We start from the raw sequence: 14,157 nt of genomic DNA, 5'->3' as shown, positions 1-14,157 counted from the left end.
GGGGAGGGCAGGGGAGGGCGTGCGGGGAGGGCAGGGGAGGGCAGGGGAGGGCGTGCGGGGAGGGCAGGGGAGGGCAGGGGAGGGCGTGCGGGGAGGGCAGGGGAGGGCGTGCGGGGAGGGCAGGGGAGGCTGGGTGGGGTCCCAGACAGGCTGACACCCCTGGCTGCTTCGTTGCAGTGCATCACCTCTTCCTGGCCACGGCCTGCCGGGACGCCGACTACGACGCCCTCCTCCAGGAAGTCTGCCTCACCCGGTTCCAGGCGGACATGGAGGCCATCGGGAAGACGCTGTGGTGCGACTGGGACAAGACCATCAAGTGAGTGTCGCGTGTCCCCTGGCGGGAGGGACGTGGCTGGTGCGAGGAGTCCACTCAAGGCCACGGTGAGGGGTTCCCCACCACAGTCGAGGGTGACGGTGTGGCCGTGGGCGAAGGAGGGCGCCAGCGATAAGAGAGTGTGGGTGGTGAGGGGCGGGGGGAGGCCGTGTCCGTGACGCCCGGGCCCCACGTGGGTGGTGGGCCTGGTACAGGGGGAGCTCTCGGAGGGAGGGTTCCGTCTGGGCCGTGTGCAGCTGAGACGCTCGTGGCCCATCCATGTGCAGGCATATGGGGGACCACAGAGAGCACCGTCCCGTGCCCGGGGGCTGAGCCTCGGTGGCAGGAGCCCCAGCTTGGAGGGCCGGCTCTGCCGGCTCCGTGGGTCCCCGTGGTCAGGGTGAGGCTGTGCTTCCCACCTGTTCGGGGCTCCGAGCTTCACCGGGTGACAGGGCAGGCCGTCCCCGGAGAGGTGGCCCGTGAACCCCCGCCAAAGACAGCTGGCACTGAGCCCCTCCCCCCCGTGACTTCCGCCTTCTGCACAAGGCCCTTCTTCCTGCCTCGCTGGGGCCACCCGGGACCCCAGGCATTCCTCAGTGGGGTCGGGGGCTCTCCCCACGGAGCCCAGGCTCTTGCGTTCCGGAACGGGGGCCACAACTCGTGCAGGAAGGAGGAAGCGGGTTGTTCGCATCAGAACAGCCTGTGCTGGAGACCGATTGGCCTCCTGCCTCCGCAGAGGGATTTGTGTTTAAAGATTGCACGTTAACCCGATCCAGGGCGGACACGGTGGGGTCCCTGAAGGCAAGCACTCCCCCCGCCTGCCTTGAGCCAGCGACCACGGAGTGGTGTGGACGGCCTGCAGACGGGTGGCCCGGCCCCAGACAGGGAAAGGCCGGTGATGTTCCCAGTGAAGCAGGGGTGAGGTGTTCGTAGAAACGGGAGCCACCCAGACAGTCCCCAGTGGTGCTTACAGACGGGAGTAATGATCAGTCAGGCCAAAGAAAGTGCCGTCTGCAGAGCCGCACGTAAAACAGAAGGAAATAAAAGGCAGGCCTGTGGGTGCTACAACTTTTTTCTTTAATTTTTATTTATTTATTTGAGATAGAGAGATAGGAAGCAAGCAGGGAAGGGACAGAGAGAGGAGAGAGAATCCCAAGCAGGCTCCGCACTGTCAGCTCAGAGCCGGACGCAGAGCTCGAACTCACGAATTGTGATATCATGACCTGAGCCAAGATCAAGAGTCGGACGCTTAAACGACAGAGCCACCCGGCACCCTAGACTTCTTTTATTTAAAAAGAAAATCAAGATATTTGAGGGAGCTGGAAGCAGGAGTCCCCACTGTAACGGCACGTCAGCACGTCAGCTGCGGCTGGCGGCCCGGGTCTAGGCCGGCAGGGTGAGAGCCTGGAGCGAGGTCCCCGTAAATTGGGGGAAGGAAATTGCAGCTGGGACTAGGGCTGTGCGCAGGTGACTTGAATGGGGAGCTTATCCCGGCTTCCCCGGCTGGGTCCAAGTACCCACAAGCGACCTTAAATGGTCCCAGCTGGGCCTTTTGAGCAACATCACATTGGCTTTTGTGCCCTTCTGACATGCCCTCCTGCCCGTCCTTCTTTGGGCACTTCCTTTCTTTCCGGTACCCCAAGATTCTCTAGGATCATCTTGTACATTTTCTGCTCCGCCCCCCAGTCCTCGGAAGCAGCTGTTTCTGCAAGGAAGCCCTGATTCCGTTTATTGAAGAATATCGTTTAGGGGACACCGAGGGGGCTCAGTCGGTTAAGTGTCTGACTTCAGCTCAGGTCACGATCTTGCAGTTGGTGGCTTTGAGCCCCGCGTCGGGCTCTGTGCTGGCAGCTCAGAGCCTGGAGCTGCTTCAGGTTCTGTGTCTCGCTCTCTCTCTGCTCCTCCCTCGCTGGCGCTCTATCTCTGTTTCTCAAAAATAATAAATAAAAACGTTAAAACATTTTTAAACAAATTATGGAAATTATTTTTTAAAAAGTCGTTTAGAAGCCAAGATACACACACACACACATGCTCATCAGGAATTCAGATATTACCAGGGAGACCTTAGGAGCCCTGGAAGAAAACATGGGTGAAGTGTTCTGTAGCCTCGGTGGGGGGAAAGCTGAATAACAGCGGTATTTATATATGTGACTGTACTAACTATTGATTACAAGGAATCGGTTTATGCGACGGGGGAATCTGGCAATTCTGAAACCCGCAGGGCTGGCCAGCAGGCCCGATGCTGTGGCCGGGAGGCAGAATTTCTTAACTAGCTCCGACGTAAGGCCTGACCGGGTGAGCCCCCCCCACATTATCAGGGATAACCCCCTGTCCTTAAAGCCAACGCATGGGAAGCGGGTCCCCACAACTCCCCAGCAACACCCAGATTGGTGTGGGATTGAATAACCGGGGAGTGTGGCCTGACCAGGCTGACGCCGAGAACCGCCCATCACACTGCGCTCAGCGTCAGCTGCTCTCAAAGGTGGGTTCGGAGAAGTCACCTCCCCTCATCCAGACTCTGGCCCGTCGCTCCCATCCCCCGCCACCCATTTCCCGTGGGCGATCCGTCTCACTTGTTTCTGCATCTTCCGTCGTGTGTTTCTTTTGCACAGATCAGCAGGTGTACGAATTTTCTCTTGCATCGTTTCTTATGTGGAGTGTTTTACATCAACTGTAGACAGTGTTCTACTGTCCTACAGTGTGCTGTGTGTGATGTTCTTCTACAAGCCTACAAATGCTCTTATCCGACGGTGTGCTGCGGGGCTTCTTTGTTGTACTGTGCCAAGGCTGTTCTTACCCCGTCCTGTGCTTCTCCTCGTACTCTGCTGGAAATCGGTTCTTACCAGCGCCTGGACAACTCCCTCCCCGTTTTTACAGCTGGATAATATTGCACCATGAATAATTCTCTTTTTTTAAGTTTTTTTTTAAATTTTTTTTTCTTAATTTCTGAGAGAGAGAGAGCCAGCATGAGCAGGGGAGGATCAGAGAGAGAGGGAGACACAGAATCTGAAGCAGGCTCCAGGCTCTGAGCTCTGTCAGCACAGAGCCCGATGCGGGGTTCGAACCCACAAACCATGAGATCACGACCCGAGCCAAAGTCGGACGCTTAACCGACTGAGCCCCCCCAGGCGCCCCTTAAGTTTATTTATTTTGAGAGAGAGGGCGTGCGTGCACGAGTTGCAGAGGGGCAGACAGCGAGGGAGAGAGAGAATCCCAAGCAGGCTCCTCACTATTAGCGCAGAGCCCGACACGGGGCTCAGTCTCACAAACCGTGAGATCACGACCTGAGCAGAGATCGAGAGTGGGACACTTAGCAGACGGAGCCTCCGGGCGCCCCACCACGCCTAACCTTACAGGCGCTTTCCTGTGAGGTGGCATTTGGTGTTCCCAGTATTTTCCGATTTCACGTAGCGTGGAAGGGAGCAGTGTAGTGCGGTTTGGGGAGGCACTGCCTGTGTCCCTCCAGGGGGAGCGCGGCTTCGTCCCCACCAGCAGTGTGTGACGGAGCTGCCCCGCCCCCTGCTGGCGCCCCGCGTGCTCAGGCCTGCGTCCTCACTGCCTGGTCGCCTTCCCCCAGGGACAGGTTCACCTTCATCGATCTTTTCTGTGAATGCTTGTTCCTGTCCTTTCCCAGTGTCTGCCAGGTTTCTGGTCCTTTGTAAAGAATTCTTTATTTTATTTTATTTTTTTAATGAATTTAAGTCATCTCTACAACCCACCACGGGGCTCGAACTCACGACCCCGAGACCAAGAGTCGCAGGCTCCACCGGCTGAGCCAGGCAGGCACCCAAGGAGCTCTCTGTGTTAGAAGAGACACCGGGACCTCTGTCTGCAGCACACGTGAGGGAGTCGTCCCCATTTGCTGGTTGTCTTCCGACTATGTTTCCCGTGTTTCTGCTGCCCCATCATTTTGTTTTCATCGAGCCGTATGCGTCAGTGTGTTACCCCCCCGGGTCTGAGTCACGGCCCAAGAGCCTTCCCCACCCCGAGGCTCAGGAGGGATCCCCCGCATCTGCACTTCAGCCGCTGGACCAGCTGCACTTTTCTCTGCGGCGAACTACACAGCAAATCCTGTCTTTTGCCAGATGTGCTGCCCATTTTCCCGTTTATTCCTGAGCCCGTCTTTGCCCCCGGTGAGTGGGGACGCCACCGTGTTCTCTGTAATTTCCCTCTACGCTTTGCACCTTCATAAACAGTCTGTTTCAGACCTTCGTCTTTCCTGCATCTACAACATTCTACAACGGTCCAGAACCGTCAGTGGGGCTTCACTGCCTACCGACTGCTTATCACTCACCTTATTCCAAGAAAGGGTTTATCATACAGCTAGTGTTGGCTAATTACCTACTACGTGCTGGGCCCTGTGCTAACCGGCTGACATGTGTCATCTCATGTATGCAAGCAGCAGCCTCAGGGGAGGGTAGATAGACAGAATCCCCACTGCCCAGGGTCATCGTTGGCAAGGTCTCTGGGGTCCAGGGTCTCAGCTCTTGACTCTCCCTGGGGCACGAGATGGCCCCTCCCGGTTTTCGGGGAGGTGCGGTGATGCCCCGTCCTTACAGAAGTGGGGGACAATGGTGGCCTTCCGTGGCCATCTCAGCCCCTGCCGACACCCAGAGGGCCGGGTGGGGCCCATCTGCAGTGGGAAACGAGTCTGGTTCTTGAGTCAAAAGCAGACTTTCCCGAGTCCCCAGGAGCAGTAGAGGTCTGGGGGCCTCAGGACAGACACACTTGTCCAGGGCCTGAGGGGAGAAGAGAGGAAGGACCGGGAGAGAAGACCGGGCGAGGGGTGGAAGAGCTGCATGTACAGCAGGAGCACCATCACCGTGGGGGAGCACTGTCGCCGTGGGGGGGCACCGTCGCCGTGGGGGGGCACCGTCGCCGTGGGGGGGCACCGTCGCCGTGGGGGGAGCACTATCACCTTGGGGGAGCACAGAGGAGAGGACCCAAGGTGGAGCACCCCGGGCGGAGAGCCAGGCAGGTGGTCACGGGGAGTTCTCCCAGCCTGGGCTGCAGGGCCGCAAGCCAGCGGGTGTGCGACGAAGGTGAAGGTGCTGGCAGAGACCCCTCCCCCCACCAAGCGCAGCCAAGGCTTGTGTGTGGGATGAAGGTGGCAGAGCCGGCGGGGGGGGGGGTCGCTGGGTCCGGGATCCAGGCCCCGCCTACAGCTGAGGGTGGACAGCTCGGCGGGCAGGAGGCCGGAGGTCCCCGGTGCCTGCTGCCTGAGGTCATGGCCATCCCAGCCCGCAGGGGGCTGTGATCCGGCAGAGGGAAGTTCTGGATTCTATTCTGAAGTCAGAGGTTTCAACAGCTGCATGTCCGAGGAGACGTTCCTTCCCACCAAGTGACGGATGCGAGATAGGCAGGCTTCTCTAGCATGCAGAGTCTAGAAGACACGTGAAGGAGGTCCACCGTGGGGCGGCGGGGGGCCGGCTCGTGCTGGCTGGCTCTGGGGCTCCCGGCTCCCGGCTCCCGGCTCTACCTCAACCCTGTTTCGCTTAGAACATTGGACGGAAACACTGGGTTGTTTCCAAAGTACTTCTCAGCATCACTGTACCTCGTGGCTCAGAGATAGAAACTTCTGGAGAGAAAGCAAAGGGTTCTCAAGAGCACTCAGGCCGAGGTCCAAAGAGAAGACAATGACCTGCTGTAGAAATGTGGGTCTGCCCCGATCCTGGGGCTGCGGCCCAGCGGGGTTCTGCATTTAAATGGGTCCACAGCCCTGGGCCGCAGACACCCCCCACCCTGCATCATGAGCTTGGCCTGGGGCCTTGGGGGCTGCTCCTGAGTCCTCTCTTGTTTGGAGATGCTTGGGAGCTTTCAGGCTTCGCTGGTGTGTGACCTGTGCCCGCTCAGGGCAGGTGGGCTCGGCGGGGGCAGGCCGAGCCCGAGATTCCCGGGGGTTGGCTTGTTAAACTGCAGGCCTGGTCTGCCAGTGGAAATGTAATTTAGTGCATTAACTGGGGATATAATCTAATTTGGGGAGCTACAGAGAACATGGGAAAATGTGTCATCAGAAACTCTCATTTCCAGAGATGTTCCTGTGGGTTTGGGGAGGGAGAGAGACAGCGGAACAGAGAAGGGAAGAACCTCGAACATGAGGAAGTGAAGTAGAAAGTGGTTGGTTTTAGAGTTGCCACATGTGGGATTTTCCCCCCAAGACAAAAACTGCTGGGTGGCTTGGGGGGGCTGGGAGGCCCGTCCGCTGCCCCCCTCCCCCACAGCCTCAGGCTCGGAGGCGTCACCTTGTACACAGGAAAGATGACAGAGCACCAGCACCTTCCGTAACCAGTCATCAGGGAACCCAAACTCACCCTCGTACTCGTCAAGGCGCCCCTCCTGTCCCGGCCCTAAAGCGTGAAGATGTGTAAATGCTGACCTGGTGGCCTCGGCACCCACAGCAACCCCCCACCACCGCCTGCCTCTGCAGGGGTCCCTCCCCGCCGTGCTGACCCTGCGCTGGGCACGAAGGGTCCCCCAGCCAGTTCTGGGGAGGGGTCTCCCTCCCTGGGAAGCGGGGAGCAGCCGGTGTGTGAAGCGCAGGACGCAGAACAAACGTTCGGGGCTCCCCGGCATGGGCACCCCACCTCGGACTCCAGTCCTCGGAAGAGGGCACTTGCCCCGCCGCGGGGTCTCTCCCGGGGCAGCCGCGATTCCCCCGGTGCCTCTGGAACAAATGGCCTTCTTGTGTGGCTCTGACCCAGCGGGCGGCGGCGTTAGAACAGCTGCCTTGTTTTTTGAATCCCAACGGGGACTGAAAGGGAGGCGTCTTTCTGAAGTCACAGAGGTCTTTCTGGGGCAGTGGCTGTCGTCCTCCGAGGGATTCTGGCTGCGCTCGGCCCCTTCGCCGAGGCCTGCGGACCGGCCGTGCCCAGGGCGCCGTGCCGGCCATTCTCCAGAGCCTGCTTCCCACCCGCCCGGAGCTCCGGGGGCTCGATCCAGTTCCCTCGGGGTCTGCTGGGCTACGCATCTGCCCTGGCGGCACAGATGCCCCCCCACCCCCACCCTGGCCGCCTGGTAGGGTGTCCTTCGGTGTGTCTGGCCCCCAGCCCGGGTGCACGGGAATCCTGACTCCGGGAGGCCTTCATGGCCCGGCCGGTTCCACCGAGGCCATCCCTCCTGCTGCCCGGCCCAGGCCTCAGCTGGGGGGCCCCGGCCCTGCGGCGGGGTGGGGGGGTGTAGTCACAGCTTTTCAGGGCGCACCAGGGCGAGGGTGTCTGCCGCAGTCTTTCACAGCTCTCCCGCCTCTGCGCTGCTTGCCAGGTGCCTTCCCCTCCAGGCGTGGAGGGTGGGACCTTCTCGTGTTGCTGGTGGCAGCAGGAAGCAAAGACCCCCCCACCCCCACCCCGAGCGGGCCCAGAGCTGCCAGCAGCCATGTGTGGAATCCACTAGGCCACGGCTGTGACAGGAGGCATGCTGGGACTCAGAGTTCGCTGGGTGGGCAGAGGAGGGGGGGGGCCCTTTTCATCCACGCTGCTCAAAGCCAGCTCCTAAAGCCCCCACCTAGGGGGGATCTTAGCAGAGCTGCTGGGGGGGAGGGATATTGCACGCACCACCACGACCCCACAGCCGCCACAAGGGGGCCTTTCTGTGAGCGGGGTCCCCGGGGGCGCGGGGGGCAGCGAGGCAGAGGCCTCCAGGCCCTTCCACCCTGTGTCAGGCGCTCGGCCACGGCCGACCGGGGGAAGCAGATGGGGGGCGGGCCGCACGGGACCAGGGATGGGAACAGGGTACGCTGGGGAAGGACGGAATTGCCTCGGGCTTTGTGCACCCAGATCTGTGCTGGAGGAAGAGCAGGGTGAGGGGGTGGAAGGCTCTGGAAATCCACCCAGAGCCACCCCTGGGCAGGCAGATGGGGGAGAAGAGTCATAAGGACATTAAGTGTCACAGGGACACGCTCAGGGGAGGCCCTCGGATGGCTCCAGCCCCGCCCTGTCCAGCGGCACCTTCTCCCAGCAGCCAGAGGAGTTGTCTCCATGGGGGGTGGGGGGGAGGGCGTGGGAAGGCCTCACGACAGCGGCAGCATTTCGGTCCAGAGTTGCCTCCACCGTGTGCCTGCTTCATGGAGGGTTTTCATGATGATGTCAGAGGGTCTGTGCCCGTCCACCTGTTGGGCCGGAGGTTTGGGGGAGCAGGAAGGAAGGGCCCCACTTCCTGCTTGAGAAAGCTCCTAGAAAAAGGGGTCTGCAGACGCCACAAACCAAGCAATCCCCTGTGGTGGGGGGACGCCAGACGCCTCCGCCGCCCTCGCTCCTGCACGCTCCGGGGCCGTGGCCCTGACCTCGCTTCCCTTTACGCCCTCCTGGCCTTGGGGGAGGGCTCGGGTGCTGCCCCAGGCGCGGCGCTAAGCCTGCTGTGACATCCTTTCACCCAGTGATTGATCGCGCTGCTCCACAGCCTCCTCGGTCTGGGCTGAAGTCCGGCCCGTGTGTCACCGTGTAAGAGGTCAGCAGCCGGGCGACACTAAGCAGATCCTGGCTGTGAGCGGAGGAGCAGGTAGGTGGGACGTGTCTGGGTGACGGGGACTTGCGGCCACATCCCTTCCGCCTCCGCCTGGGACACGCTGCTGTGACTCCCGCTTCCCCGGACACATCCAGGCTGTGCAGATAGGAGTCTGCTGTCTGGGGCAGGGCCGGGGGGCCAGGCTTGCTCAGACAGCAGCCCCCCTGAGCCCACCCACAGGCAGCCCCCGGGCCGTCTACACTGAGGGGCAGGGAGCACATAGTGATGGTGATGAGAGGTAGGGGTGCAGCAGGCTGGGGGTCACAGCAGATGTCCCCTCCTGCCGCTGACCCTCAGCCCAGCGCTCACCCCGCCCCCAGGCTCTCACAGGACCCAGCCATTCATCAGTCATTGTGTTGGTGGACATCTTTGGAGCTCGCTCGGGGCCAGCGACATTCATCCCACTGTGGGGGCCTCGGGGGAGCTGTGGCGCCAGGCGGCAGCCTTCCTTCCCCGGGCAGATTTTGAGGACAACTCCCCCCCCACCCAGGTGCCCACAGGACTTCAGCCCTGGATGCTTATGCACAGGGTGCCCCGTGGCACCCATTCTGGAAAAGGTCCCTTTTAGGTCTGAGTTCCCTCTTCGCCCAGCTAAAAAAATGAAGGACCCATTTTCTTAAAAATACATTCCTTTTGGGGCGCCTAGGTGGCTCAGTCAGTTAAGTGTCCAACTTCAGCTCAGGTCATGATCTCACAGTTTGTGGGTTCAAGCCCCGCATCAGGCTCTGTGCTGACAGCTCAGAGCCTGGAGCCTGTTTCAGATTCTGTGTCTCCCTCTCCCTCTGCCTCTCCCCTGCTCATGCTCTCAAAAATAAACAAACCTTAAAAAAATTTGTTTTAATAAAAAAAGTACACCCCTTTCGCATAGCAAGAGAAGGTGAGTTTACCCTCACTGCCTAGGCCAGGTGGACGCAGCCTCGCTCGGTGGCCAGAGGCCAAACTGACACAGTCCGAGTCTGCCAGCCTTTACCAGGTGTTCGCGGTCTTTACTGAGGCGGCTGTGAGAACTTCCATACGGGCGGCCTTACTTCTGTTTCGAGCTGCGTTAAGGATTCTTGCAAAAGGACTTCCATGCCCGGACGGTCTGTGGGCCTCCGTAGGTTTTGCCTGCTTGCCCTTTTAAAGGATTGTACTCATTTCCGTTACCAGCAGCATAGGAAAGCGTTTCCTCACCTGCCCACGAGCGCGGAGTCCGCAGAGATGGTGTGTGGGCAGGTGTGCGTGACGTTTCCTCGTGGCTTCTGTGCGCCTTTGGCCGCTGGGAAGGCGAAGTGATTCTGCTACGGTAGCTTTGCAATTTGTTTTTTCTCGTGTGCCGATTATCTGACCATATTCTTTGCTACTTATCTTTTGAGTCATTGGGAGTCTTTTCTCTCTGACTTTGCGAACTCTTGAACACGGTAGAGGTTAGCTGAGGGTCCTTATGTCCTAAACGTTTTCTCTTCAAGTTTCGCTCGTGGTTATTTTGGAGAAGACAAGACCTCTTATCTCCCGTGTTCGATTAATTAGTTACACAGTTAACGCGTGTGCCCTCGCTCGCTCCTCAGAGGTCTGGCGTCCGGGCACAGTCCTGTGTTCCAGAAATTCGATTGTCGCCATTCCGAGGGAGTCACGTGGCCACCGTATTATGTTCTGTTTCTGTTTAGTCCTCATGTGTTTTGAAATAACATTCATCTTCTTAAACACAGTGAGTAGTTACATTAAGACATGAATTAAAATTTATTTCTTCCCTACCTCAATTAGGCTAACATAATTTGTTAAATAATATTGCCTACCTCCATTGTTTGGTTTTGCTTAATTTAATACTTAATGTGTTCTTGTGTGCATTAGAATAATTTCAGTTAATTTTTTTAATGTTTATTTTTAAGAGAGAGAGAGAGAAAATGAAGGAACGGGGGAGGGGCAGAGAGAGAAGGAGACACAGAGTCCGAAGCAGGCTCCAGGCTTTAAGCTGTCAGCACAGAGCCGGACGCAGGGCTCGAACTCACAAACGGTGAGATCATGACCTGAGCCAGTCAGACACTTAACCGACTGAGCCACCCAGGCGCCCTTCAGTTAATTTTTATGTCTGCCTTGGGGCCATCCCCCGCCATTTCAATCACCATGGCTCTGCAATGTTTTCTACAATTTAGAAGATCTCATTTTCTCTTCGTGTGTTCATTCTGTATTTCACATTACCTTTTGCTTTCTTTGATGTGTTCTCTGCTGGCTTTTCCAAGAGAACTGGAAAGCCATTTTGCCTGATTCCATAAGAAGTCGCATTGAGATTCTAAGTGAGATGGCCAGGCACCTGTCGGTCAACTAGGGAAGTGCTGTTTGCAGGGATCCTTCCCATGGGGGCACCTCGGGGCCCTGTGTCCTGAAGGGCAACAGGCCTGGTTGCACTGACTGGTCATTATGTTCCGGTGCTGTCTTGGCAATTAGTACCAAATATCACGGTGGACCAGGCACAGAGCCGGAGGTGGATTCCCTTATGTGAATCCAGACTCCCATCACTGTGTAAACTCTGGGGGCCTCTCTGTTCCCCGACCCCCGGCCCCAGTAAAATGAGTACCAAAGTATCTGTTTCTCTGACATCTCCTGTTTTTCCCTCTGTATAAGTTTCCCCGAAGGTTCAGGATTAGGGTTGCCTTTGGCCTAACGGAATGTATGTGCGAGCTGACCATAGGAGTCAAGGATGGGAAATAACTTATGTGAAGTGATAATTATGTATTCCTTTCAAGTTTGAATGAATTCATCACTAAAATCATCAGATCTATGTGTCTGGGGAAGGATTTCTTTTTTTTTTTTTTTTTAATGTTTTATTTCTGAGAGAGAGAGAGAGACAACATGAGCAAGGGAGGGTGAGAGAGAGAGGGAGACACAGAATCCAAAGTAGGCTCCAGGCTCTGAACTGTCAGCACAGAGCCTGACGTGGGGCTCGAACCCATGAACCGTGAGATCATGACCTGAGCCTAAGTCAGATACTTAACCGACTGAGCCACCCAGGCGCCCCCGAAGGATTTCTTTTTCAATTTTCACTCTTGATTGATTTTGGCTATTTCTTATTTAAGGCTTGTATTTCAGCAATGTCTCCTGTGTCCGTGTTTTTCATATTTCTCACTAAACATGATGATGCGTGTTATCGCCTTAAGTGTTTCATATCTTCTAGATTCAAAATTTTATTTAATCTTTGAGTTTTCCTTCTCCTCTCTTTTCTTTGTTTAGATGTCGCCTCCGTCAGCAAAGGAAGATGAGGAGGCCCACTTCTTTTTTAATGTTTATTTATATATTTTGAGAGAGAGAACAGTGGGGAAGGTCAGAGAGAGAGGGAGAGAGAATCCCAAGCAGGCTCCATGCTTTTGGTGCAGTGCCCGATGCGAGGCTCGAACTCACAAGCCGTGAGATCATGACTTGGGCTGAAACCAAGAGTTAGACACGTAGCCGACTGAGCCCCGCAGATGCCCCTGAACTTTCTGTGTACGTGACAGTGAACTAACTAGTAGATCTTCAGCCCCAATCACATCAGGAGCATTTCTGTCTCACTTTTCTGGCAGGTTTTTATGCCCATCTTTCGCTCTGTTTGTAGAGCATTCAGACCGCACGTTACCCGGCTACCGTCATCGGCCGTGAAGCACCATGGCAGCTCCAGGCACACGTGAGAGTTCTTGCCTCGTGGCAGCACCAAAGCGCTGGTTTCATCGGCTCCTCGCACTTTGCTCGTTCCCCCTCCCCTGTCGTTCTGCGTCACTACGTCACTACGTCTCTTGCCAACGGCTTACTGCTGGATTTTACGTTTTCATATGGAGAGTGAGGGGCCTTGTACCAGAGATGACACCCTATCTGTCCTTCAAGATCTATTCAGTCTTCAGGCACGCCCTTTTTTCCCTTGATTTTTATATTTCCACGATTTTTATATTTCCACACTGATTTCTTTTTTCTTCTATGGTTGGAACGTAATGTTTTTTCTCTTTCAAATGGGGCTGACGCCTGGAAGACTCTTTTTCACTCCACCAGCCATGAAATGAAACACAGAGACTCTGATTTAGTGTCGGGGTTTTTACAGTATCAGACCACAGGCTTTGGCCTCCCCTCGGTGAAAGAACAGAGCCCCTGGATTTTTGGCCTTCTCGAATTTTGCTTTGTGTCTGTCTGTCTCTCTCTCCTCGTTGATTTGAGCTAATCTTCCAAAACCCGCTTTTTTGGGGGGCGCCCGGATGGCTCAGTCAGTTGGGTGTCTGACTTCGGCTCAGGTCATGATCTCACAGTTTGTGATTTCAAGCCCCGTGTCGGGCTGTGTGCTGTCAGTGCAGAGCCTGCTTCAGGCCCTCCGTCTCCCTCTCTCTCTTCCCTCCCCTGCTTGTGCTCATGCGCTCTCTCTCTCAAAAATAAACATTTAAAAATACAATGAAACCTGCTTTTTCCTTCCTATCCTCTATTTATTTTTCACACTGCGTCGTTCTGACGTTTGTCAGTAGTAACACTGGTCTGGGAGGTCTTGGCTACTCGTCTCTGCAAAGAGTCAGTTAATTCCAGCATGTCTTCCTGTTTTCAATCCCTCGTTCCCTCTCACGTGTGTCTTTTAAATTCGGGCGACTGTGTGAAGTCAATCCTAGAAATAAGCCTTGTGAGTAATCCATTCTCGGAAGTGAAACATTTCTAAGGAGCTTCTTTCTTACCTGAGTGACAGCTTGGCAGGGGGCGTAGATCTCTGACAAACAGCCTTGTGTTCGGAAGCTCATGTAGCTTTTGTTCCCTTGTCTCTGGGTTTTTATTCTGTGGTCAGAGGAGGTGGAGGCATTTTTGCTCGTCTTTTAAATGTGGCCCCTTCCTTGCAGAGTGAGTGCCTGCTTGCGGGTAGCCGGACCCAGGGACCGGGAGGGGACAGGGAGGGCGTGGGGCGGGCAGGATGTGGGCCCACAGCTCCTGGACTTAGGGGCTGCCCTCGGGGAGGCTCTGGGCAGCTTTCCAGGCACACCCTCAAACCCTGGGCAGCCAAGACCCCCAGGGACGTGGCTGATGGTGCCTCACCCCCTTCTCCAATGTGTCCCAGGGCAGGTCGGGGGAAATTCAGGGATGCCCCCCAGAAAGCCAGGGGGTGGGTGCAGATCCTGTGACGTTCATTCCTCCGTGGGCTGGGCGCTGGGGCTGCCTGTCTCCCAGGGTGCTTCTGGACCACAGAGACGCACCCATGTGGACGTCTGGAAGCTTCTCTCTAGCTGCAGTCGCAGCAGCTTCCTGCCCTGGAGGAACGCATGTTTGAGGGGAGCCAAGACGCGGCGCTGCGGGGCCCGGGGCCGCCACTGGCTGCCCCCACCCTGTGCTTCTCCTTCAGAAAGTTAGGCGAGGGCACCTTGGTACCACGA

General features: G+C 56.9%; 1 protein-coding gene across 2 annotated transcripts in view; it reads left to right on the top strand.

Annotated features, from left to right (window-relative positions):
- The window catches only part of RAMP1 (receptor activity modifying protein 1), a 46,726-nt gene that overhangs the window by 18,011 nt on the left and 14,558 nt on the right, over positions 1–14,157 (top strand). For both annotated transcript variants that reach the window (XM_039228603.1, XM_039228604.1), the window contains exon 2: positions 178–316. In XM_039228603.1, the coding sequence (XP_039084534.1) occupies positions 178–316 (139 nt within the window). The remainder of the gene's footprint in view (positions 1–177; positions 317–14,157) is intronic.

The sequence above is a fragment of the Hyaena hyaena genome, unplaced genomic scaffold (assembly GCF_003009895.1).
Source record: "Hyaena hyaena isolate Hyena2069 unplaced genomic scaffold, ASM300989v1 scaffold_31, whole genome shotgun sequence".
NCBI classification, from domain to species: Eukaryota; Metazoa; Chordata; class Mammalia; order Carnivora; family Hyaenidae; genus Hyaena; species Hyaena hyaena.
Note: the sequence above shows the minus strand (reverse complement) of the source record. Positions and strands in the feature narration are given on the sequence as shown.